The sequence below is a fragment of the Nomascus leucogenys genome, chromosome 14 (assembly GCF_006542625.1).
Source record: "Nomascus leucogenys isolate Asia chromosome 14, Asia_NLE_v1, whole genome shotgun sequence".
Taxonomy (NCBI): Eukaryota; Metazoa; Chordata; class Mammalia; order Primates; family Hylobatidae; genus Nomascus; species Nomascus leucogenys.
In genome coordinates, this window is record NC_044394.1 from 74,190,097 (window position 1) to 74,217,678 (window position 27,582).

At 44.2% G+C, this 27,582-nt stretch overlaps 1 protein-coding gene across 1 annotated transcript in view; it reads right to left on the reverse strand.

Moving 5' to 3' along the window:
* Window positions 1-3,574: 3,574 nt before the first annotated feature.
* Window positions 3,575-27,582, reverse strand: part of MERTK (MER proto-oncogene, tyrosine kinase) — a 130,338-nt gene continuing 106,330 nt past the window's right edge. Inside the window, exons 14-19 of the mRNA XM_030827648.1 lie at window positions 24,246-24,338; window positions 22,653-22,771; window positions 13,279-13,388; window positions 11,229-11,388; window positions 10,414-10,550; window positions 3,575-4,340 (exon numbers count right to left, since the gene is read on the reverse strand). Coding sequence (XP_030683508.1) covers window positions 3,827-4,340; window positions 10,414-10,550; window positions 11,229-11,388; window positions 13,279-13,388; window positions 22,653-22,771; window positions 24,246-24,338 — 1,133 coding nt within the window. The 3' untranslated portion in view covers window positions 3,575-3,826. The remainder of the gene's footprint in view (window positions 4,341-10,413; window positions 10,551-11,228; window positions 11,389-13,278; window positions 13,389-22,652; window positions 22,772-24,245; window positions 24,339-27,582) is intronic.

Genomic DNA, 27,582 nt, shown 5'->3' on the forward strand with positions numbered 1-27,582 from the left:
GAGTGCTTCTGGCATATGTCTGTTTCCTTGTCCTTTCGACCTCCTGATCCTGAGCCCCAGCATGGTTAAGACAATTAACCCGACTTGTTTCTTCCTGTTTCCTCTCTCCCTCTTTTTGCCTGTAAGAGCCACTTACAAAAGTAATTTGAGTTTCTATGAAAGAGAATTTGAAAGGCTGTTTTCAGTTTATGCTCAGAAGACCGTATGAGAGTTTGCCAATGATTGGATCGTCTGAAAGTTAGTTCTTTCCAAATTTTCAAATATTCCAATGTGGCTAAGAACACTAACATTCTCAGCGCGGAGATTTAAATGTGAAGAACAATGGTAGCCCAGCTTCATTCTCATTCATCACACCACTTTTAACCAACACTTGGGTGCATCATGCTGTGTGCTGAAGTGAATTTCTCTGCTACGTTTTTTGGTGTCTCAAGAAAAGCCAGAAGCCACAGCTGGCTCAGCTTTCTACACTCTCCTGTAGCAGAACTGGCCCAGGCTCCCCAGCCCTGCTCAGACCACACAGAAGATACCGGACAGGATTTAGAGGGCTGTGGGGCGTTTGATGAACTATTCATTGTACATTTTTTACATTATGCTGTTAAAATTAGAAATATAAAATACGAAGTACTGTATATGAGCATAGATATTTAATATTAAGTTTATATTAAACTTCCAAATAACATTTTTCAATGTTTATAATTCCTTATTTTGCTCGTAGATATGAGCATAGTTTTCTATATTGGGGTGGGTTTTTTTTGTTTGAACTAGTCGCCATCAGGTCCTGATCAAGACTTTAATGATCAGTTCTTCAACTTCTTGCTACTTACCATCAATAAGAAACTGTTGGCCGGGCGCGATGGCTCACACTTGTAATCCCAGCACTTTGGGAGGCCGAGGCGGGCGGATCACGAGGTCAGGAGATCGAGACCACGGTGAAACCCCGTCTCTACTAAAAATACAAAAAATTAGCCGGGCGTGGTGGCGGGTGCCTGTAGTCCCAGCTACTCGGAGAGGCTGAGGCAGGAGAATGGCGTGAACCCGGGAGGCGGAGGTTGCGGTGAGCCGAGATTGCGCCACTGCACTCCAGCCTGGGCGACAGAGTGAGACTCTGTCTCAAAAAAAAAAAAAAAAAAAAAGAAACTGTTTATACAAGTAGGTGATAAATTTTTTCATTTTTTAATGACCAAAAATTTTCAACAGTGTAAGTTATCTTTATAGGAGCTACAGCTTTTTTTCTTTCACAAATAAAATATAATGGTGGCATTTTACAGATTCTTTTCAAACCCTCAGAACTTTTTTTTTTTTTAATTTTTTAGAGACGCAGTCTCGCTCTGTCACCCAGGCTAGAGTGCAGTGGCACAATCACAGCTCATTGTAACCTCAAACTCCTGGGCTCCAGTGATCCTCCTGCCTCAGCCTCCAGAGTAGCTAGGACTACAGGCACACACCACCATTTCTGGCTATTTTTCCCTTGTAGATATAGGGTCTCACTATGTTGTCCAGGCTGGTCTTGAACTCCTGGGCTCAAGTGATCCTCCTGCCTTGCCTCCTGAAGTGTTGTGATTACAGGTCTGAATCCCCATGTCGGGCCAGAACTTTTTCATATGGAGCATTTCACAGTAATAGAGGAGCTGGCTCATCCTGGAGATTGGGTGCCTGGGTGGGCAGCTGGGGCCAGAACCTGGGTGAGAGCCACACTGTTGGACCCCATGTAGATTCTGATTCTTGAAGGCTGTGGGAGAGGCCTAGGCGAGGCTGCTCACTGGTGGGGAGTAAACAGGCCTGAAGATGCCAGTGGCTCTGGGCCTGCTCAGCTGCCCTGAAGGCTGGGAAATCAACAATTCAACTGACTGCGTCATTCTGCTGCCCTTACTAGCAGCATAAGTTAGCCTCTTCCTGCCTCAGTCTGCCCATCTGTGAAGTGGAGATAATAGTAGTACCTATCTGGTAGTGTTGTTATGAAAATTAAATGAGTGCCATGCTTGGCATAGAGTGATATATGTTTATTAAATAAAGTAAAAAGGTTGAGAAGCTCTGGAGTAGATTTCTAATATGGTTTTGATCTGTGTCCCCACTCAAACTTCTTGTTCAGTTGTAATCTCCGGTGTTGAAGGTGGGGTCTGGAGGGAGGTGATTGGATCATGGGGGTGGATTTCTCATGAATGATTTAGCATCAGCCCCTTGGTGCTGTTCTCGTGATAGTGAGTGAGTTCTCGTGAGATCTGGTTGTTGAAAAGTGTGTAGTACCTCCCCTCTCCCTCTTGCTCCTGCTCCTGCATGTGAGACATCTGCTCCCCTTTTGCCTTCTGCCATGATGGCAAGCTTCCTGAGGCCTCCCCAGAAGCTGAGCAGATGCCAGCACTGTGCCTCCTATATAACCTGCAGAATTGTGAGCCAATTAAACTTCTTCATAAATTACACAGCCCCAAGTATTTCTTTATAGCAATACAAGAATGGACTAATACAACCCCCAAATCACATGCATAGAACTAGCCAGAATCAGATGTTCTAAATTCTGGCTCCCCCACTGTTAAGATGTGGGATACAAGCAGGTTATTCAGTCTCTCTAAGCCTGGATTTCTTGGCTCATACATGATGATGGCATTTGTACCATGTTATAATGACATACGGATTAAATAAGATGGTTCACATAAAGTTCCTGAAACAAGTACTCTATAAATGATGGCTATTACAAAGTGGCAGAGGCAGGACGTGAGCTCAGCTATGCCCTGCCCCACTGCCCATGCCTACCTCCCATGAGCTACGCCTCCCAAACAGAAAAGTGCTTCACCTGCCAGATTCTCTTCTTCAGCTGATTTTAAATCTTTCCATTCACATAGCATTTTTCAATCCTTTAATATTTTTTGTTCCTTATCTACGGACCCTGGTGTGGTTTTTCCATATCTCTATAAAGCAATGCCAAGAATGGTCAGAGCAATTGCTCCGAGGACCAGGCATTAAGGGAATTCCTTTGCAAAGGCCACAAGGCCGCTGCCGACCACTGCCTTTCAAGTCTCAAGTAAGTTCAACATATCCTTCCTTATTCATATTTTATTAGGAAGCCATATCAGAAAATTAATCAGTTATAAAACTTTAAACATTGAATGAATCATTCTTATCAAATACATCAAGACCAGAAGCCAAGTCAAATACGGCATTTCATTTTACAAATATTTTTACACTTAATAGTCATGAAAAAAAAAGAACTTGGGCCGGGCGCGGTGGCTCACGCTTGTAATCCCAGCACTTTGGGAGGCCGAGGCGGGTGGATCACGAGGTCAGGAGATCGAGACCACGGTGAAACCCCGTCTCTACTAAAAATACAAAAAATTAGCCGGGCGTGGTGGCGGGCGCCTGTAGTCCCAGCTACTCGGAGAGGCTGAGGCAGGAGAATGGCGTGAACCTGGGAGGCGGAGCTTGCAGTGAGCCGAGATCGCGCCACTGCACTCCAGCCTGGGTGAAAGAGCAAGACTCCGTCTCAAAAAAAAAAAAAGAACTTGATAAAACAACTTCAACTCTGTACAAATGTTAATATCAAGGAGCAGCTGCAGCTTAATTTTAAGATATGCAAGATAAGTGAAATGAAATAAGTAATGTTTTATTACAATATCCTTGTCTTTTCCCATGATATACACATATTTTTTTCTCTTTAAATAAATATATATTATGTATTTTTAATGGCAGCTTACTTAACAACATTCATCTGGTGCTTTGGGGCCATGGAGTTCACTTGGTAAGGAAGACAAATACCAAAAACATCAGGTACAATTGGATTCTCCTATAGCAGAAGAATTGGCTTGATTTTTGGAATGTCTCCCCGCACCTCTCCTCACATCAGGACTTCTGAGCCTTCTGAGGAGTCGTCAGCAAACAAAAGTTCATCGGGCAATGAGCTTCCCAAGGGCAGCGTGCTCGAATGGGACCAGGAGACCCCATTCCTAACAGGTCTCTCCACCGGTAAGACACTGTTCTTTTCAGCGGTGACTGCAGCAGAGGGGGCAGAAGTCAGATCTTCCCATTCCTCACTGCCCCCATTCAGGATGTACCGTCCTTCATGAGGTTTGCTGTCATGAATTTCTGCTGTGACCATGCTGATGGCAGCGCGGGGAGTGCAGGAGGCAATTATAGAGTCAGGGTCGATGTTCAAGTCCAGTGGAGCAAGCGTGGAGCCCTGGGCCAGGCCCTCAGAGCCCTCCAGCAACTGTGTGTTGACGTAAATAACGTCTGCTTGGTTCCGAACGTGGGGCAAACTTTCTAAGAGTTTTTCTAGCTGCAGCCTCAATACTGAAAAGGTGGGGCGGTCTAAGGGATCGGTTCTCCAGCAAGAGTACATTATTTCATACCTGAAAGTTAAAAAGAAGTGGATTATCTCCCAGCACAGCACCCATCTCTTGGTGCAATCCACGCCTTTGTTTTTACAGAATCTTTATCAAATTTTAATCAGCATTCATTCTACTTTTTATAAAAATTATTGAGACTTTTTTGGTGGCCTAATATTTATACAACTTTTGTAAATGTTCCATGGTATTTGACAAAAAAGTGATTCTGTTTCTAGGAAGAGCACATATGTGGCAATTATTTCTAACTTTGCAGATAAGGAGTATTTGGGTCTCTTTCTTTATATAGCGGCTGGTAAACTATGGCCCATGAGCCAAATCCGGCCCACTGTCTGCTTTGTAAATGAAGTTTTATTGGAACACAGCTATCCTTATTTGTTTACACGTTACCTATGACTTCTTATGTCACAATGGCAGAGTTGAGCAGGTGCTAAAAGGCCTGCAAAGCCAAAAATATTTGCTATTTGGCACTTTATAGGAAAAGTTTGCTGACCTCTGCCCTATGCCATCAAACTGAGTTGTTACCAGGACAGCTGAGTTAGTTGGGGCCCTGGGGCTAGGGCTGAGAAGGTCAGGAGCAGGGGTGAGGGCAGGGGGGTAGTTGTGTGCTGTGTATCACTCCATCTAGTCTTCTCAACAGCCCTGTCATTGTCACTTTGTAATGAAGATGACAGTGGGCTCAGGGACATTACAGAACGTGCCATGGCCACGTGGGTAGCCAGGGATTCAGATTCAGATTGGAGAACTCCTGCGTCCAAGTGCTCCTCACAACCCCTTCCACTTTGTTTTATAGAGGGCAACTCTCTTCTGGGTGGTTTTTTCATCCCAGTGTCTAATATGGTTAAGAATTCCAATGGAGGGACATTTAATGGAGCACAGTAAGACAGATGACAATTAGGAATCAATAGGCTGAGATGAAGAGTGAGTTATACCATCATTTCATTAAAAATGTTTCTTTACTTATAATTGATAGACCTGACATTTCAGGGCCAGGCATATTAATTGGCATGTATATATACATATATATATATGTATATATATATACACACACACACACGGCATATATATGTATACACACACACACACACACACACATATATGGCATATATATATATATATATACGCACACATGCCAATATGCCTGGCTTGAAATGTGTATATATATAAAAATGTGTGTGTGTATATATATATATATTTTTTTTAATAGATGTATTTATTTTTTTAATAAGACGAAGTCTTGCTATTTTGCCCAGGCTGGTGGAGAACCCCTGAACTCCTGGGCTCAAGTGATCTTCTGCCTCAGCCTCCAGAGTAGCTGGAATTACAGGTACACACCAGCATGCCTAGGCATCATTTCGATTCTTTTCTGTTTTGAGAAACTGATAATTCATGTATCACTGGAAAAAAAAAAAGACCCAAATTTAAATCATCTGACCCATGCAATAAATTGCTGGCATCTTATGAACAGAAATATGCAATTTCCATATTGACATTTAGTTACAGCCTATAGAACCTTTGGCTAATTCTACTAACATGCCACTTCACACACAACACACAGATCTCATTCATGTAGATGTATAATAATATCTTTTCATCTGTCCACTTTCCAGGCTTTATCAACACTGGCACACGCATCCGGAAGGTGGAGGCTGGCAAAGTGCCATGCATGTAAAGAGCTTGATCCTGAATGTAGGCCTACACAATGGCACGGTGCATTTCCCTGCCTCACAATCCTTGTTCTCATCTCAGGCTTAGGGGTTCTGTTTTGTTTCCCTGTCTTACCTTCTTTAGATGGTCACTTAGACTTGACAGACAGTTTCTGTTTTTATTTTTGAGGTTTTCAGGCATAAGTCAATTTGCATGACTCCATTTTCCACAGAGCCTTGATTGTTTGCCATCTGAGATGGGCTTTGAGACATTCTGTTCTTAGGGACATAATCTCCTTTTCATTATTTCATCAAGAGGCTGTGGTATTTAACTTACTTTCATTTATTTCATGTCTTAGGAGAAAGTATTTAAATAATTTATCTTTATTTCCGAGTAGAATAGTATCAATATCACTTTGAAACTTCTTTTCCTTTAATATTCAATACCTTATCAAATGTATAAAAAGATAAATATGACTTTTAAAGACATGGTGAACATGTATACTGTCTAACCTACTCCCACAAATGGGCAATTTCATCGTAGTAGAACAAGGAGATTAACAAGAAGCCCCCATCTGGTAAGTAATAGGAAGGCTGTGATATTTAGTGATTTAGATTTTATAAAATTTTATGGATAGAAAGAAAAATAAGTTTGGTAATTGCTTTTGTAAATGGTCATTTTTATTTTTCTGCTGAGATTTTATGAAAGATGTGATCATATAGGTTGCCAGGGGCTGTGGGGAGAAGAGAATGGGATTACTTTAATGGGTAGAGACTTTCAGATTTACAAGATGAGAAGAGTTTTGGAGATAGATGGTGGTGATGGTTATACAACAGTGTGAATGTACTTTGCGCCACTGAGCTGTACACACTGGTTAAGAGAGTACATTTTATGTTATGTATATTTTATCACAATTAAATGCAATCATATGAATTTACAAAATTTGTAAATGTATGACTTTACTCATATTTTTCAAGCACCTGCTTTGCTCCTGGCTCTGAGGATGGCCGAGTGCAAGCTGCAAGTCTGCACAGAGAAATGATGCCTATCTCCTATCAGCTGTGCTTCCACTGTGCTAGCCAGTGTCTACCCAGATCTGCCACTCAGCCCACTGTGACTCCCATCTTGTCCCTTCTCCAGATCTCAGATGCCTCAGGTGGCAGTGGAGGGAGGGATTAGATCAATGGGGAGAGGAGGGTTTCTGAGATGGAGAAGGTGGGTGTAAGCTGGGGTCCTTGGGGCAGACAAGCAGCAGGCAAGAGTCAAGGCCAGCTCCGTGCCAGCCAACACGCCAGGTCCTGGGTGCCAGGATGAATAAGAGTGTGAGGGCAATGCTAGGCTGGTCAAGTGTGTGAAGCGCGAGGGTGGTGCTGGGATGGGCATCAGGTGAGTCCCGGAGAGGAGCCCCTGAGTCCGCGCAACTGCAGCTTCAAGGTGGCTGATGCAGGTAGAACATGACCAGCAAGTGCCAGCTGTGTGTGGGCTGATGGGCCCTAACCGTTTACTCCTCACTGCGGCCCCATGAAGGAAGAGATGCAGTCCCACTCACAGACAGGGCAGCTGAGGCCTGGAGAGGAGAGGAACTGACTGAAGTCAGGCCAACAGTCGGCGGCAGTACCAGTCCATCTGACGCAGGGTCCCTGCTCTCATCCGTGACCTCTACCTCCTTCACTATGAAGAAGAGTCACTGACCTTTCCCTCACATTGACTATTTCAGCCATCATGTGAAACACTTTAGATTTGTGTTTTGGGGTTTTTTTTTTGGTAGTTGTTTCTTTTTTTTGAGACAGGATCTTGCTCTGTTTCCCAGGCTGGAGTGTGGTGGCACAATCATAGCTCACTGCAGCCTCAACCTCCTAAACTCAAGTGATCCTCCCACCTCAGCCTCCTGAGCAGCTGGGACTACAGGCATGCCCTACAACACCCAGCTAACTTTATTTTTTGTAGAGATGGGGTCTCACTATGTTGCCCAGGCTGATTTCAAACTCCTGGCCTCAAGCAATCCTTCTGCCTTGGCCTCCCAAAGTGCTAGGATTACAGGCATGAGCCACTGCACTCAGCCTGAGTTCATTTTTCAAAGGAAATGTCTCAGAAATGGAACAGAGGCCTCTTTGGGGGATGCTGTTGTTACCCAGCATCTAGATTCGAGAGGAGATGGAAGAAAGCCTGGCTCACGGGGGCCCCGAGGCCACAGCACAGCCATAGCCCCCTTAGCACACCCAGGGCATAGAGCCCACAGGAGGCGGGGGTGGTGGCAGTTTCGCCACTTTCTGCCTGACTTCCCCAGCCACATGGCGTGTGCTGACTCTGCTGCTTTGTCCCCTAAAATGTCTCGCAGAAAACTAACTCAGCATTCACTTGTTTTGGCTCTAAAAACCACAATGTGACACAGCTTAGACCTTGCTAAGACCCAACATAATCACTGCAAATACCAACTTTTTTTGGTGGGCAAGGAAAGCTCAGAAAGAAACTGCAACAAAACTCTTTCCATAGTCAATATTGTTTGACTGAAATGCTTCCTTCTTTTCAGAAGTAGGCACTTCATAAACATGGCACTTTTAAAAACTACCATGAAACCCTAAAACTAATTTTATTAGCATTTCAGGATGTTTTAAAGGTTTTACAGTGCTTGTTTCTCTTCTTAATGTTATACATCTACCACCACAATACAAACCACCAACCACTACCAACGGGACGAGGCTCTGATTAAAACAGTTTCCTTCTTTTTGGCTTAGAAGGGATCTGGAAAGCCTGTGGGTAAATAGACCCAGGCTCTCTCACCCATGTGAGGCAGCAGGGCCTGTGTGTGTGTGTGTGTGTGTGTGTGTGTGTGTGTGTGTGTGTGTGTGTGTGTGTCTAGGGAGGGTGCTGCCATGGACCAAGGCTCCCATGTGAGGCAGCAGGGCGTGTGTGTGTGTGTGTGTGTGTGTGTGTGTGTGTGTGTAGGGAGGGTGCTGTCCACACTCACCTGTTCCGGCCCAGGCATGGCACTCCATGACAGAGCCAGCGCAGGCCCACAGTCCTGAAATGTTCTCGCTAAATATGGTGAGAATGCCCCTCTCCAAGCCCATGGCCCTTATTATACAGGGAGGAGACTCCCATTAGGAAGGTTCAAATCACCATCACCAAGTTACCGGCAGTGCCACAAGAAATTATTTTAATAAGGTCAGCAAAGTGCTTGGGGGAGATTAATTGCCATGGCCACTCACAGGGTCAGTTAGGAAGCAGAGCCTGGCCTATTGACTCCGAGGCCTGGGTCTCTTCCCCATACTGCCTGGCCTTGAAGAAGGGGGCCCTGTCAGGATGGGATGTGTGCCGTGTGTGTGTCACAGCTGGCGGTTCTTTCTCCTGTCTAAACACATGATCTCTCAGGGAGCATTTTATTTTATTTTTTTAATTTTTTAATTTTCTTTGAGACAGAGTTTCACTCTGTCGCCCAGGCTGGAGTGCAGTGGTGTGATCTTGGCTCACTGCAAGCTCTGCCTCCCGGGTTCATGCCATTCTCCTGCCTCAGCCTCCCGAGTAGCTGGGACTACAGACTCCCACCACCACACCCGGCTAGTTTTTTGCATTTTTAGTGGAGACGGGGTTTCACCGTGTTAGCGAGGATGGTCTCGAACTCCTGATCTCGTGATCCACCCGCCTTGGCCTCCCAAAGTGCTGGGATTACAGGCGTGAGTCACCGCACCCAGCCTTATTTTATTATTTTTTAATAAAGACAGGGTCTCTCTATGTTGCCCAGGCTGGTCTCAAACTCCTGGGCTCAAACGATCTGCCCTCTTTGGCCTCCCAAAGTGCTGGGATAACGGGCATGAGCCACTGCGCCCAGCCCCAGGGAGCATTCTAAAACACACATTTCTGGGCTCACTTTGTACCGAAAGCATCATAATTTCCGGGAACAGGGCCGAGGAATCGTATTGTTACACCATCTCCCAAGCAATTCTGATGAGCAGCCTGATCCCAAAGTCACTGGTTTAGATTTCTGAGTTTCCTGATGAAGGATACTACTGTGAGTGGAGTGTTTGAAATGCTACATAGAAGGAGAAAGATAACTGGACCAAAAGAGGGTGAGGAATCATTCAAGGACCTCATGCACTATAGGGCAAAGCTATTGTCTGTGGATATATTTCCTGGAGGTGTGTAAGGAATTTTAGGACAGGTGCCATTGCCTTGTCTTGACAGTGCCTGTCGTTCGAGACTGAGGCCCTTTGGACGAGTGAGCCTCAGTGGGCTCACTGGAGATACCACACACTATCTCCCACATCGGGAATGGCTCCTGGGCTGGGGTGTCTGTGGGTGCCACCCCTCTGCACATGCCCACCTGGCTAACAGCAGTCCCCTTCCCCTCCCATGGCTGTGTTTCCAAGGTCACTGCAGAGCCAGGTGGCTGCCCCATGCAGAGCATGGAAGGGAGACAGAGAAGCCCACTCACAGTTCATCCAGGCAGTCCTCGGGCTGCTTCAGCCTGTGGCCATGGAGAAGATAGTCATACATCTCATGGTTCTGGACCCCAGGATAGGGAGTCATTCCCCGCGTAGCTATTTCCCACATGGTCACGCCAAATGCCCACTGGTAACAAAGCAACAACAAGTTAGGATGCAAGCCTTTCCACAAAGCCTGAATGGACTTTTTCACTGGGAAAGGTCATTTCCTTAAACACTGACGATCATGCACAAAGCTGGCAATTATGTGTGAGACGCACTGCTCTCCCAACGCGGCAATAACATGGGATTGGAGTGTCATCGTTCTCCACTTCTACAAAAGCTGTTCTGGGAAATCTGGCAAAGGCAGAAACAGCCTCGTCACACATCTGCTTAGTGCTCTCCTCCACTGTTGCTGTGAGGTGCTTTTTTCTCCTTATCTCGGGTCAAGGGCGTAATTACACAGCACCTTTCATATAGCATCTAGGTTCCAAGAGCCAGTGGATGAACTCATGCAATTTAATGTGACTATGAAATATCCTAGTTGTGGGCAATGAGTCATCCTTTGACAGCAAGGAAAAATGGGAAGAAATTAAGGGCTTTTGCAAAGCACACATCTTCTGAATGTCAGGACACTTCACCAGAATCCACTGTTCCACCCGAATTAAAGTATCTGATGGTAAGATATAAAAGAGAGATCTGAGCAAACTCCCAATCCTCCATTTATCAAAGAGTAAAATGTCTTGCCATACCAGCTGAAGTCATTTCTTTCAATATGCCCTCCTCTTTGCACTGTGGGGCCCCTGAATCAAAGCTGTGTACATACCACGTCACTTTTACTTGTGTAGACTCGGTCTGCAAGACTTTCTATGGCGATCCATTTAACAGGCATCTTAGCAATGCGGCCTTGGCGGTAATAATCGCCACTGTAAATCTTCTTAGAGAGGCCGAAGTCCGCAACACAGACAGTCATGTCATCTCGCAACCTACAGAGAGCAGGTTATGTCTTCAGCAGTGTCAGGCAATGCCTTAAATTACTGGTCTGTATCAGACACTGGTGAAAACACTTATGATAATTGACCAAAAGAACACAGAGACACCACCACCATGTGAGCATGCTGCATTGGGACCAATGGCAGAGCAAGAGCAAGAGCAAGAGCAAGCGATGCAATTTTTTTTTTTTTTTTGAGACTTTTGAGATAAGAGTCTCACCCTGTCACCCAGGCTGGTATGCAGTGGCACGATCTCGGCTCACAGCAACCTCCACTTCCCGGGTTCAAGCAATTCTCCTGCCTCAGTCTCCCGAGTAGCTGGGATTACAGGTACACACTACCACCACACCCGGCTAATTTTTTTTTTTTTTTTTAAGTAGACATGGAGTGTCACCATGTTGGCCAGGCTGGTCTCGGACTCCCGACCTCAAGTTATCTGCCCGCCTTGGCCTTCCAAAGTGCTGGGATTACAGGTGTGAGCCACCACGCCTGGCCTCAAGTGATGCAATCTTGCATCACTCTGATCTGTGTGGGATGCGGACCAGCAAGGGCACCTGTGCACAGTGGATAGAAACAGCTGGAGAACATGGAGACGCAGCATAGCAGGAGCAGAAAGAGTAGCAGCTCAAAACCAGAGCCCTCTGGTGGACTGATCGAGGACCCCAGCAGCCTTCCTCCCAGAGGCGTGGAAGCAGCACTGGCCCTGAGGACTAAGTAAGCCCCCTGAGAGTTTGGGGAAGATGGGGAATTACATGCAGTAAGAGCAAGATGCTGGGCTTCTTGCTAAGACGGCCAGGTGGGTGCTTGAGGAATTAAATGAAAAATTAAAGGGCTACAACTGCATTTGTAGCCCAAGCTACTAAAACGGCTCCTACGCAAGAAGAAGGAAGAGGAGAAGAAAGAATAAAAGGAAGAGAAGGAGAAGAAATAGATATAAAGTAGTCTGGGGAAGGTGACTAACTTGTCCCTGTTTGCCTGACACTGACTTTTTACACTCAAAATCCCTTGTCCTGAGAAGCCCCTCAGGCCAGGGTAAACTGCAAAGCTGGTCACCCTACCTACTGGGAAAACATGAAGGAAATAGTAAGGGAAAAAGAGTTTTCATGATTCTCCCTCCATGGTCAAAAAACTATTTAAATAATAATAATAACAAAACCAAAACCCCTTTAGTGTTTTCAAAAATGAGGTGAAAGGGGTAGGAGCCCTAGGGGCAGGGTTGGCTGGGAGGCGGGAGGGGGCAGGCCCCATTGTCACATCTCTGACCAAGAAAAACAAATGACAAAATACATTGAAGGACTACTCCCTCTTCTTGCAATAAAAAACTTAAAATCAAGACATAGTTATTGTTTTTGAAGATTTACAGCAGACAATGGCTCTGCTGAAGCAGGTTGAAGAAATAGGGAGAACCTAAGTCCACATTTCTTGTATAATGAAGCCATTGTGTGTTGTGAAAGGACAGCTTCCATGTATTCAAAGTACAAAACTTCTTCCTAAGGAAGTGCTGTGAAAACTTAGGGAAAAGCCTTTATGGTTTTCACTGCTGTCTTTAAGAGGAGCTGATGTACACATAACTAGGTCCAAAGCTAGCTGATGGCATGGGGACGGATCACAAGGGTCACACCTCGCATTCCTACCTAAGTGAGACAGTGAAGGTAAAACTGGAGCCATAAGGGAAAGCTTTGGAAGCCAACCAGACTCTCAGATGCAGAGGCAGTGAAAACTCCCAAACACCCAGCCATATTTCCATCTTCGGAGCAAGCCACACCATCCCCCTCTGACTGCAGCTTCCTTTCCTATCTAAACAGGAACAGGTCATCTCCCTAACCCTGCAAAGACCAAACACCATGAGGTCCAAACCCTTCCAGGATAGCCGAGGACTCTTACATGCAGTTTCGAGCAGCTAAATCTCGATGAAGAAAATTCCTGTTGCTCAGATACTCCATTCCCAGGGCAATATCCACCATGAACTTCAACAGTGTCTGCAGAGGAATATGCTAGATGATAAAGGAAATAAGAAAAAAGACTATCTTTTAAAAAGGAAAACTTGCAAGCAGTTTCTGCCTGGGGGGAAAGGATGCTTTAATTTATTACAGTGTAGTGATGAAATAAGGAAACAAATCTTTTATGTCCATATCACTAATATCACAAGTAAGGTTTTTAAAAAGGAATGAAAAAAACCTTAAACTTATTGGCAAACATCATATTCTCTTTTCCCAGTCTTTAAAAGTATTTACAGTGAATGACATTGTTTCTTTTCACAAGGTATGAGGTCAAATGTGATCCTTCCCTGTATCCTTCAGAGTGGGACAGAGCACACACATTGCACAGAGGAGGGAAAGGGACAGGTGGTCTGGCTTCAGCAGCGGCGAGGTGTGTGTGTGTGTCAGGGGTCTAATGTTTGGGAGGGGAAAGGTCCACTTAAGATGAGCTGTTTCCAATTAGGCACCCCTAACTGCTATCATTTTACTTTGAAATGTTTTGAAAGATACTTGTTTCTTCTAAACAGAAATTAGGAGAGTCTTCACGTCTTATCACAGGAACAACGCACCATAAGTACATATTCAGGAATTTTCATTTTGTTCCTGTAGGGCCTGCCTACAAGTTTCAACTGTCTAGTGTTTTCTCTAGCTTATCAAAATCAAACTAGATTGCTGTGTTAGAAAACCAGCCACTGTTGGAATCAGTCATGAGGATGACTGCTGATAAAACTTCCATGTAGTAATTAAGTGTTTTAGTGCAATCATGGCCCTGCAGAAAAGGATTTGCACAAGTCTCTGGCAGTCATGAATGGGTTCATCCATTATGTACCCTCCCCAAGGCACTGGGTTTGACATGGCTTCCTTTCCAAACATGAGTTTTCCAAAATGGTACTCACGAAGACATTGCATTTTTAATGATTTTATTCTCCAAGACACATGTCAATTACATACTGTATAAATAAATGAAATGTCTTAATCTTAATCTTTAAGTAATGGAGTCGTTTAAAAATCAGGCATAGAAGTTTTATGCCTCTATTCTGTATTATTTGGGTATTTGGTTTTCTGGACACTGATTTCCAGAAAAGGATTTGGGTCCTAAGAAATATTGCATCTTACATAATGAGTATCAGGTACTATTCATTTGTGCTGTTTTTTCCTAGAACACTTCTGTTATTCCTGGAGACTGTGACCAAAATTCACTTAAAAAATAATTGTGTAGCACAATTAATAAATGAGTTCAGCAAGGTTGTAGGATACAAGACACACATACAAAAATCAACTGTGTTTTTATATACTAGTGATGAATAATCTGAAAATGAAATTAAGAAAATTCTTTCTTCTCCTCCTCCTTCTTCTTGTGTAGAAGCTGTTTTAATAGCTTGGGCTACAAATGCAATTGTAGCCCTTTAATTTGTCAATTAATTCCTCAAGCACCCACCTAGCCAACTCTGGAGCTGTGCTACTTCTGGGCTTTATTGCATGAGATCCTGTATCTTCGTTGAAAGTCATTTTGAGTTGGGTTTTGTATTACATGCTGGTGAAGTCATTCTACTTGTTGTAGAACCTAAACATTGACCCCAACTTCTCTTTCCTGTTTTATCACCCCTCCTCCTATCCTTCCATTGCTTTGCTGTTGCCATGTGAGACAATCTGCTTTTCTTAAAACATGGGTGTGCTCCCAGATCATTTGGTCTTTGCTCATTCTGATCCTGACTGTGTGCTTCTCTTAATTTTCCGCTGTACTCCTCCTACCACTCTTTTTGAGGATATCCATGATGGCAGTGCGGATTTTTTTTTTTTTTTTTGAGATGAAGTTGTGCTCTGTCACCCAGACTGGAAGTGGTGCAGTGGTGTGATCTGAGCTCACTGCAACCTCTGCCTCCCGGGTTCAAGCGATTCTCCTGCCTCAGCCTCCCAAGTAGCTGGGATTACAGGCATACACCACCACACCCAGCTAATTTTTATGTTTTTAGTAGAGATGGGGTTTCACCATGTTGGTCAGGCCAGTCTCAAACTCCTTGAGAGGTGAAGCCAGCTGGACTTCCTGGGTTGAGTGGGGACTTGGAGAACTTTTCTGTCTAGCTAGAGGATTGTAAATGCACCAATCAGCGCTCTGTAAAAACGCATCAATTGGTGCTCTGTGTCTGGCTAAAGGATTGTAAATGCACCAATCAGCACTCTGTAAAAACACACCAATCAGCACTCTGTGTCTAGTTAGAGGGTTGTAAATGCACCAATCAGCACTCTGTAAAATGGACCAATCAGCACTCTGTAAAATGGATTAATCAGCAGGATGTGGGTGGGGACAAATAAGGGAATAAAAGCTGGCCACCCCCAGCCAGCAGTGGCAACTCGCTTGAGTCCCCTTCCACACTGTAGAAGCTTTGTTCTTTCACTCTTCACAATAAATCTTGCTGCTGCTCACTCTTTGGGTCCATGCCACCTTTAAGAGCTGTAACACTCACTGTGAAGGTCCGCGGCTTCATTATTGAAGGCAGCGAGACCAAGAACCCACCAGAAGGAACCAACTCCGGACACATCCTGACCTCAGGTGATCCACCTGCCTTGGCCTCCCAAAGTGCTGGGATTACAGGCGTGAGCCACCACACCCAGTCAGCAGTGTGGAATATTTTAAACATTTCTCCAGTCAGAACTCATTTCTTCCCTGAAGCTCTAGCAGGCTGCTCACATTACTGTGTGATGCATATGTTATTACAGCCTATCTCCCTTTGTACTATCGATCTCCATGAGACCTGGGGTCATGTCTCATCATCTGCCTGTCTGCCCTGCACAGCTCCAGGGACGATGTCTGCCCTGGGCAGAGTGGCACTATGGGTCCAGCACCCAAGCCCTCCTGGAGAAGCATGTTTAAATACACTGATATTGGGCCATCACAGTATCAAATACACTGATAATAGTCTTGGGCTGCTCTAGCAGGAGCAGGAGCTATTTATTCCAGGCAACAAAGAAAAGATCTGAATAAAAGCTTGATTTTTCTATTTGTCTATGCACTTTGTGTCTTCCATCATATCTGTGGCTACTAAGTAACAAAACAGGAAACTACATTCCTTTTTATCTTTTTAATACTTGAAAGTTACTTTCCATCATTGAAAATACACTTGTATTTTTTTTGCAAATGGAAACTATTCATCAGTCAGTAAAATGCTGTGTACTTGTTTCCCTTATGTGTTATTTTGTTCAAAAGGATATAAGATTACAGCAGAACTTTTGCCAGACACAGATAAGCTGATTCTAAAGTTTCAGTGGAAAGGCAATGAGACCAGAATAGTTAAAACAATTCTGAAAAAGTAGACCAAAGTAGGAAGAATCACAGTGGGTGATTTTAAGATTTATAACAAAGCTTCAGTAATCAAGACAATGTGGTAGGGGCAAAGGATGGGCACACAGTTTAATGAAACAGAACAGAGGACTCAGAAATATACAACCAACTGCTTTTAGAGAAAGGTACAAAAGCAACTCAATGGATTAAGGACGGTCTTTTCATGGATTAAAGATAGTCTTTTGCTATTGGTCATCTATATGCAAAAAAAGCAAACCTTAAACTAAATCTCAAACCCTATACAAAAAATAATTGGTCATATACTTAAATGTAAAATGTAAAAGCACACAATCTTTAGAAAAGAAATAGGAGAAAATCTTTTTACTAGGGGTTACGCAAAGAGTTCTTAGACATGAGAGCAAAAGCATGATTCACTAAAAAAACTAACAAATTGGGCTTTATCAAAATTAAAATATTTTTGCCCATGTTAAGAGAATGCAATGACAAGCTACAAACTTGGAAAACAGTCTCTGGAAATCATATATCCAACAAAAGAATTGTATCTAGAACATATAAAGAACTCTCAAAATATGACAAGAAAATCAACAACTCAATTAAAAAATAAACAAAATACTTGAACAGCAGACACTCATCAAAGAGGATGTAAGGATGGCAAATAAGCACATGGCAAGATGCTCAACATCATTAGTCATTCGGGAAATGCAAATAAAAACCATGATGAGATATCACTCTACATCAATCAGGACAGCTATAAGGAAAAACCAGAAAAGCCAGCAACAATATCAGGTCCTAATAAGAATGAGGAGCACTGCATTTCTCACACACTGCTGGTGAGAATGTAAAATGGAATGGCCTCTCTGGAAAACAGTTTCTTATAAGGTTAAATATGCACTTACCATATGACCCAGCATCCTACTCTTGGGCATTTACTTTAGAAAAATGAAGACTTCATCCACAAATCTACATGAATTTTATAGCAGCCTCATTCATGATTGCTAAAACCTAAAAACAACCCACATGTCCCTAAACAGGTGAAAAGATAAACTGTGGTAGAAGCATACAATGGAATACTACACAGCAATAAAGAAGGAATGAACTATTGATATACACAGCTTGGTTGGATCTCAAAGACATAATGCTGAGTGAAGAAAGCCAGTCTCAAGAGGTTGTAAAATGGCCGGGTGCAGTGGCTCACACCTGTAATCCCAGCACTTTGGGAGGCCAAGGCGGGTGGATCATTTAAGGTCAGGAGTTTGAGACCAGCCTGACCAACATGGTGAAACCCCATCTCTAGTACAAATACAAAAAAAAAATCAGCCAGGCATGGTGGCAGGCACCTGTAGTCCCAGCTACTCAGGAGGCTAAGGCAGGAGAATTGCTAGAACCCGGGAGGCATAGGTGGCAGTGAGCCAAGATTGCACCCCTGGACTCCAGCCTGGGTGACAGAGCGAGACTCTGTCTCAAAAAGAAAAAAAAAAAGGTTATAAACGTATGACTACATTTATGTAACATTCTTGAATAGACAAAACTATTTGGGCCACCACATAGCCCTGTGTATTTTTAATCTTTTTGCTACAAAACGCACTCTTGTACAATAACATGAAATTCCCACACCCCCAAGAAATTATTAGAAAAATTATATAACATATCAGCTAGGCACGGTGGCTCACTCCTGTAATCCCAGCACTTCAGGAGGCCGAGGCGGGCGGATCACTTGAGGTCAGGAGTTCGAGACCAGCCTGACCAACATGGAGAAACCCTGTCTCTACTAAAAATACAAAATTAGCCAGGCATGGCCGGGCACAGTGGCTAATGCCTGTAATCCCAGCACTTTGGGAGGCTGAAGTGGGCAGATCACAAGGTCAGGAGATCAAGACCATCCTGGCTAAAACAGTGAAATCCCGTCTCTACTAAAAATACAAAAAATTAGCTGGGCGTGGTGGCGGGCACCTTTAATCCCAGGTACTCGGGAGGCTGAGGCAGGAGAATGGCATGAACCTAGGAGGCGGAGCTTGCAGTGAGCTGAGATCACGCCACTGCACTCCAGCCTGGGCAGCAGAGCAAGACTCCGTCTCAAAAAAAAAAAAAAATTAGCCAGGCATGATAGTGCATGCCTGTAATCCCAGCTACTCAGGAGGCTGAGGCAGGAGAATCACTTGAACCTGGGAGGCGGAGGTTGTGGTGAGCCGAGATTAAGCCATGGACTCCAGCCTGGACAACAAGAGTGAAATTCCATCCCCCCACCCCTGCCCCCCCCCCCCAAAAAAATTATACAACATACCATAAATTAAATGTGAGTAAAATCACCCATCAACATGAAACAAAACCCACTGAAGATGTGATGCTGCCACTCACAGGGATCTGTCTGGGGGCTGCCCTGCTGGGGAGGGGTGCACACAGAATGGGGCAGTCAGAAGAGCATTGAAGGCACACAGTCTGCAGCCTGGGGGCCAATCCTGCTTTCACCATGGCCCCCTGTGCCTCAGTTTCCTCACCTTAGATTCCACTAGTAGCTACTTTTTAGGGTTGTTGTGCCACTGGTGCATTAATACATAAAAAATACAGGCTGGCCTATGCTACATGTTTGAGAAAGGTTAGCCACTGTCATCCCAGGGGCAGGTGTGAATGTAGTGACGTGGAGGCCATGAGAAATGTAGGCATTGAGTGAACGATGAGAGATGAATGTCTGAAATCACCAACAATTGTACTAAGGTGTTGGGAATTGTGGGTAGTTTTTTATTCTTTTACAGACTTCCTATAATGCAATCATCTTTCTTTTTGGGGGAAAAAGAGGAGGAAAATACTCAGCCCTGTCCATAATATTTTCTGTGTAGGACTAGGCCCCTCACCTCTTTGGAAGAGTCCTGGTGATTTTATAACAGCTGTGTGATGCAGCTGCAGCTTCCTGTCTCTACAGTGAGTACTCATGCTGGTGAAAGACAAGTGCATTCTCATGGAAGAGAACAGGAGTACATGTGGGCATGGGGCCGGGGGGAACTGGAAAAAAGAAAGGGGGCCACTCTCCTGTCCTGATCACTTAAACTGTCCCTAGGAAGAAGAGAAAGAGTAAAAGGGGGAAAAAAAGCAAAGCAAAAGTCCCCTCCCCTCCATCACACACAGGTGAAAGATACCAATAACGGCAGCTGGAAGTAGAAAAGGAGGCTCCAGCATGTGCTGACTCTAAATTGGGTCTCACATTTTTGCCTATTTGTTTCAGCTTTCCCAAATTTTAAATAAAGGGCTGTTTCTACAGATTGACCTGTCTCTTGGGATGAGGACTAGTGTTTTTATAAGCCGACTTCCCCATGAAGGCCCTCAGTTGTCATTCTTGTCATCATGGTTCACTGTAACTCTATCAGTCACCTGTGACCTGTGGTTATTAAGCTCATAAGTTACCAGAGGTCGGGGCACTTCAGTCTGAGGTTCTGCTTCTCTCTAGTTTCTCCATGCTAGAAGGATTCAGGGCAGGGGTTGCTGCCCCTCTTAGGGGCACTGCTGAGGCAAGCATGCTGGCCTACCAATTCCCAACACATCTTCTGATCCTGAGGATGGATAGGCTCATGATAAAGAGAAGATGAATGGAGTGAGCAAGTTCACCCTCAGTGAACAACTAGAAAGCAACTCCATGCAGCCTCCACCGGGGAACTGAAAGGCACCTTGCATCCAGAGATGTTACAATGAACAAGCCAAAAAGAGGGGACTCCAAAAACAAGAAGCTTCTCTGACAGCACATGGGGCCCAAACATCTTTTAGAAGGCACGTGGCTTCCCTGACATGAAGATGCTCAGTGACTGATGTGAGGGGCGGGGGGAAGGGAATGCACATTTCTCTGCACAATTCCTCCTTCTAAACGGCAGACCCTGCAGCATATGGGGCTTCATATTCCAATCACCATCTCTGATCTATCTGCCAACATTCTCCAGGTTACTGAAACGAAGAAGTCCTGGCCCTGTCACCATGAGGTTCTGCATCTGTGCACGGACACCACACCCCCAGTCTAGTTACCTTGCACACTTCCTGCCCCTGTGCCCCCGCTGGGCTCTGCCTGGCCCACTGGGCATTTGAGCCCCTGTGCTCCTGGTGCCCACAGCTCCCTCACTATGAATAACCAATTGTCTGTCTCCTGTTCTCCCCTTACTCACCACAAGCAGGTCAGCTCCATGGGGCAGGAACCGCATCTGTCATGTTCCCTCCAGTGTCCCCAGAGCTCAGTACCCACCTTAGAGTCAGCACTTGTTCACAGAGTGAACTAATGAATTTAATAAACCTTGTTTTTTTATTTTTTTCAGATGGAGTCTCACTCTGTTGCCCAGGCTGGATTGCAGTGGTGTGATCTTGGCTCACTGCAACCTCCGCCTTCCTAGTTCAAGTGATTCTCCTGCTTCAGCTTCCCAAGTAGCTGGGATTACAAGTAGATGGTGCCTGCCACCATACCTGGCTAATTTTTGTATTTTTTCATGAGAGATGGGGTTTCACCATGTTGGTCAGGCTGGTCTCGAACTGACCTCAAGTGATTCCCCCGCCTCAGCCTCCCAATGTGCTGGAATTACAGGCATGAGCCACCGCACCTGGGCAGAACTTAATAAACCTCCTTTGGTTAATAGTTTGTGAGTCCCATGGCACTGCTTCACTTGGAAAAGTGATCTGGCTGACCCTAGGCCACTGTCACCCCAGGTTTGTAGATACAGGGGAGTGTGCAGAACTCCACCACACTGGTGCTGCATGGGACACTACCCCCTCTGTGTTTTGTCTGCAGAGCCAGTGGGAGTGAGTTTTCCTGGTCCCTAAGAACTAATTTCCTTGCACTTTCATCCTGTGGACTCATCAGACCATCAAGTAAGAGCAGCAAGAATTCTTTCCCGGAGCCATCACTGACGCAGTGAAGGAAGCAGTTGTTCCTAATTGCACTACTGCACTCAGCGGTCCTGATACTGATGGCAGCTAAAGGGACAAAGGTGGGGTGTGTCCAAGAATGCCAAGGTGTAGAATGGGTGGTTCGATTCCTTCCCAGGACCTGTGGTTTCTTACAGCTGTGATTAAGGGCAGTGATGATCTGGAGTGAGTTTTGCCCTTTTGCCCAGTCAGAGAATGACTGTTGACAGAGGCCAGCCACACCCTGTTCCCACACGTGTCCCAACCAGAACCCTGCAGGATCACTGCCTTTTGCAACAGAGAAGATGCATGCAAGGCAAGAAGGGGCGTCCTGTTTAGCTGGGCATGTAGTCAGGACACACACCACCTGCTTGCAGTCCACCGTTTGTCCACAAAACATAACAGGAGGATACTGTTTTTGTTTCAGATAAGGAGGCCTAGGAAATGAAAGATACAATGTCCCCAGTGGCTATGATTCCTCAATGCTACAGCCCTTGAAGTCAATACTGAAAATTGACCCTGAAGAAAGGCAAGTGTCTCCGTGGTCCTAAATTTCCTAGATGATCCGTAACTGCCTCTACAGCTACATCCAAAATTCCCAGGGCTTCACAGTGCTCATGGCGGGTAAGTCAACATAGGGAGTAAAATGTTACAAACACTTTTCAGAATGTCAGTTGTGCAGTCTTCTTGGGTCACCAACACTTCTTCAAACATTGAAATCCAGAATGAGCTCTGTAAAATTTCTTTTAGGAAAGCCACCTTCAATGGCCTTCCCACAGTCTGCAAGCTCTGGGGAGTATGCGGCCATGAGGGGTGTGAAGTGCAGAACCAGGAGCCTGGGCCACCCAACTCAAGTTGGTAAGACTTTGTCCATAAGACTGCGCACACAGCCACTTAGCCCACCATAAAGCAGGATAATAATACCTGGAGAAGGCCTGCTGTGAGGACAGACCCCACATTTCAACCCTGGACACACAGGGAGCACCGAACAAAGGTCAATGTCCTCTCCTTCCTGGCTTCACTTTCAAGATTAGATGATTTGGTTGTCCTGGCTAAGTCACATAAGCCCCGAGAAGCATTCAGGGGTAACACAAGGAGATCATTACCTTTGGTCCTGTCTCCAATCGGGAATAAAGTAAGTAAGTATGCAGGTCCCCGTATTTCATGAAGGGTAAAATTACCATGGGCTTTGGGATGCCTTGAGAACTCATTTCTATACATACACCTGAAATTACAAACACAGCATCAATTACAAAGAGCCCTTGTTACTGTGACCAGAAAAGCCCTGGTGGACCACTGGACAAACTGAAGCCATGTGTTACCAAGTTAACAGTTTGAAAAAACCAAGAGCACCTAACTCGCACTCTATTCTAGAAAATGGAACACACACAGGGTCCACTACTGGTATTTTTTTCCCCCTTTCAGATTAATGAGGGCATGAGGGCTGTCACAAATTAAACTGTAACAAGTATAGCCATCTAGAAACCTAGGAATTTCTGTTAGACTGAGTCTGAGGGGTAGTGACCCCATAAGATTTTTGTTTCAGATAAGGAGGTCTGGGAAATGAAAGACACAACATCCCCAGTGGCTATGATTCCCTAACACTACAACCCTGGAAGTCAATACTGAACTAGTACTGAACTAGGGCGAACTAGTTTCATGTGATAGATATTTAATCATGTGAAGAAGTCTACTGCAAATGCTTAAACTATTACAATAACTTTGAAGGGCTATAGGTAAAATTCACATCCCTAAATTTTAACAGTTTTGCAAAGGAGAAACTACAATATCATTTATCATGGAATCTGAGAGCCGGAGGCTGTCACCTGATCCCATGCTTGCAAAGCTCCTGCACTCTGTGGTGTGATCACAAAGTGCAATTGTTCTCATAGTCCGCTAAAGCCAATAGCAGTGAATGAATAACAGTAGCTTATTTGACATAATACTGTATACAAACATTGATTTTCACATCTCTCTGCAGTGTCAATCATATAAAACTTTGAAAGATCCCAAAAGAATTTAGCATGTATCCAGTCACAGGATGGCAAAACAAAAACAAAAAACCAAGGTCAGCAGAAAATTCAATTATTTCCAGGTTATTCTTCTCTCTCGGGACAGAGCCACTTACACAGCATCCACTCCATACTTAATCTCCTCTTTTGTAATTTTTGGCTAATGGAGCTGCAAAGCCAAATTACGTTAAATCATGTTCTACGGAACTGTTAAATCATATCCCATGAAATCATCAATGTATCATGATCTTAAGAAATCAGTACTTTCAAACAGGTTAATAAATTATTTCTCAAAGATAAACCTACGGAATTTGTCTACTTTTTCAGCTTTATCCCACTGCTATCTAACTCATGTATAACCTTAAATTAATAAAAATTATAACACAACCACCTCTGTGTCTTGCCTTTGAGTAACTGAGGACAATTTAATTCACACTCTCCTAGAATTCTGTGGAAAACTCAAATCATTCCTGAGCCCATCAGTGTCCAGAAAACGCAAACTCATTATTACTATCAGCCTCAGAAAACATCATTATGAAGAAAAGTCTGGGTGAAAACCTCAATGTTATAAGTTATGTTGGGGTTATACAAAGTGCAAACTTATCTACACCAGAGATTTTTTCCTTTGGCACAGAGCAGATCAGCAGAGCCCTCTTGGCCACCCACTCCCACATTTCTCAGAAGTACCTAGAAGTCGAATGACATTTGGATGGCTGAAGTCTTTCATGCACGCTGCCTCACTGAGAAACTCCTCGATCTCCCGCTGTGAAAAGTTGTCCACTAAAGGAGAAAATAGAAAAGGTTAAGTATGGATAATTTACTCAGTTAAGGGGGCAACAGCAATTCTGTTCTCTAAAACCCAGGTCAGGAAGAGATGAAACTATAGAGACAGGAAACAGATGAGTGGTTGTCAGGGTCTAGTAGGCTAGAGGAGATAAGAAGGGGGGCAAACAGGCAAAGCACAGGGAACTTTTGGGGCCAAGAAATAGTTCTGTATGATACTGTAATGATGGATGCATGACACTACACATTTGTCAAAACCCACAGAGCTGTACAACACCAAGAGTGAACCCTAATGTAAAATATGGACTCTGGTTAATAATAATGTATCAGCATGGGTTCATCAATTGCAAAAAATGCAGCTCACTAATAAAAGACATTAATAATAGGAGAAATTATGTGTGTCAGGAGGGGACCTATGGGCATTCTCTGTACTTTCTGCCCAATTTTTCTGCAAACCTGAAACTGCTCTAAAAAGTTGAAGTCTAACGGTAAAGAAAAAAAGTTCCAAAAAAAACCCCAAAACCAAAACAAAGAACAATTCTAACTGATCTGTTGCAATTATATTTGCTTTTTTTCAAAAAAAGAAAGAACCCCACACCTCTCTGTTTCTATTGGTGTATGTCCTGCAAGTCTGGTGGCTCAACCACGCCTTGTGAGTTGGATGCATTTTCATACCAAGTTTTTTGAATTAAATTGGCTTAAGAGAGACATTTAAAATTCTGTATTATGCTAAGTGAAATAAGCCTGTCACAAAAGGATGAATACTCTATGATTCCACTTATATGAAGTACCTAGAGAGTCAAAATCAGAGACAGAAAATAGAATAGTGCTTGCCAGGGCTGGGGAGAGAGGGTAGTGGGGAGTCATTGTTTGGTAGGTGTAGAGGTTCAGTTTTGCAAGATGAAAGGTCTTGGGGCCGGGCGCGGTGGCTCACACCTGTAATCCCAGCACTTTGGGAGGCCGAGGTTGGTGGATCACCAGGTCAGGAGATCGAGACCATCATGGCTAACAAGGTGAAATCCCGTCTCTACTAAAAATACAAAAAAATAGCCAGGCATGGTGGCGGGTGCCTGTAGTCCCAGCTACTTGGGAGGCTGAGTCAAGAGAATGGCGTGAACCCAGGAGGCGGAGCTTGCAGTGAGACGGGATCGTGCCACCGCACCCCAACCTGGGCCACAGAGCGAGACTCCGTCTCAAAAAAAAAAAAGAGAAGTTTTGGAGATGGATGGTAGTGATGGTTGTATAACATTTTGAATGTGGTTCTTAATACCACTGAATTGTACACTTAAAATGGTTAAGATGGTAAATTTTATATTATATATATGTTGCCACAATTAAAAACAAACAAATAAAACAAAAAGTCCGGCTTGCTTTAGGGAATTTGTGTTAACAGGGTATAACTACTGATTAAAATCATGCATGAGGGCATCTAATGCAGTGTCTGTACCATCCTATGGGCTTAATATATATTAATCTTCTTTCTACTGAAGGAAATTTAGAAAAATTTAAAAAAATTTCTAATTAAAAAAAAATCTATACATCTGCAAAAATTTGCCCTCACCCTTTGCTGCAAACAACCAGGTGGGGGAATAGAGGGGTAGGGCTCTGCCTGCTGACTCTTCCCCAGGGGTCCAACCTGCAGGTAAATGTACCTGAGCCTGGGGATTTTGAAGCTAGAGATTATTCTCTCAATCTTTGACAATTAGCAGGGGTGTAATCCCTATGCAAGTTACCCTAATGAAATTAAATAACTGCAGAGTCAAGCCAGAGAAAAAGTGGGTTCCAGGCCCAGCTCCTCCCACCAGGCCTCCTAATATACCTGCCTTATATCCCTAATAGGGATTACGGAAGGACTCCCCACAGATGCACTGTGAGGCTCAGATAAAATCATACAAGAGGCAGGAATGGTGCAGAATATGGCTCAGTGCTTGGTTCAACTCCAGTGAGTATTCTAACTTCAGGGTGTTTTAGCTTCTGGGGGCTAGTTCCTGAACCTCCTTTTTAGTTATGTTCATTTTCTCTTCCTGTTGTCCTGATGAAATACAGGAATAACTGCAATGTCCTTTGGCTAACAGTGAGTATCACATAAATATTAGTCATTATGGTCTATTTAAAAAGAAAAAGTACCGGTTCATGTGACTTGTTGGTTACTGTGGTTCCTTTTTATAACTGAATTAAGCTTCAGTCTCCAGGCCAGGCGTGGTAGCTCACAGCTGTAATCCCAGCACTTTGGGAGGCCGAGGTGTGCGGATTACTTGAGGCCAAGAGTTCAAGACCAGCCTGGCCAACATGGTGAAACCCCATCTCTACAAAAAAATACAAAAATTAGCCAGGCATGATGGTGTGTGCCTGTAATCCCAGCTACTCGGGAGGCTGAGGCAGGAGAATTGCTTGAACCCAGAGGCAGAGGTTGCGGTGAGCTGAGTTCATGCCACTGCACTCCAGCCTGGGCGACAGAGCGATACTCTGTCTCAAAAAGAAAAAAATAAATAAACTTCAGCCTTTTCATTTAAGAGTCTCAGTACATGCTTATAATCTAACTTATGCTTTAATGTCCAGTAAATAGTGGATTTAAATTTTAGGAAGAATCCAATTTTACTTTATTCCCTGATTGAAAATAGTATTGAATAGGTACAAGGGGTTAATAAGGAAGCAACATCAAGAATATTGACAAACTAAGCACCAAATAATCTCCATCCATGATTCATGATGAAGACTGGGTGAAATGCCACATGACCACGACCTATTTTCTAAGTTCCCCAGTGATAGGCCATGACCAGCCAGACACCTATAGAATCAAACTTATACAGCTGTGTGGCCCCAGCTCCAGAAATGCACTTCCTGGAAGAAGGACATGGAGAGGAAATGCTACCTTGCTCTGCCAGTGAAATCTGGTCATCTTATGGTAATGAAGAAGCCCAGCACAACCTGCCCCCTTTCTAGCTATTTCAATTAGACAGGTCAGCAAGTCACTATAGTTTCCTTACCTATATAGATTTTAGGCTGGGTGAGGTGGCTCATGCCTGTAATCCCAGAACTCTGGGAGGCCAAGGCAGGTGGATCATTTGAGATCAGGAGTTTCGAGACCAGCCTGGCCAGCATGGAGAAACCCCATCTTCTCTACTAAAAATTCAAACATTTAGCCAGGTGTGTTGGTGGGTGCCTGTAATCCCAGCTACTCAGGAGACTGAGGTGGAAGAATCACCTGAACCCAGGAGGTGCAGGCTGCAGTGAGCCAAGA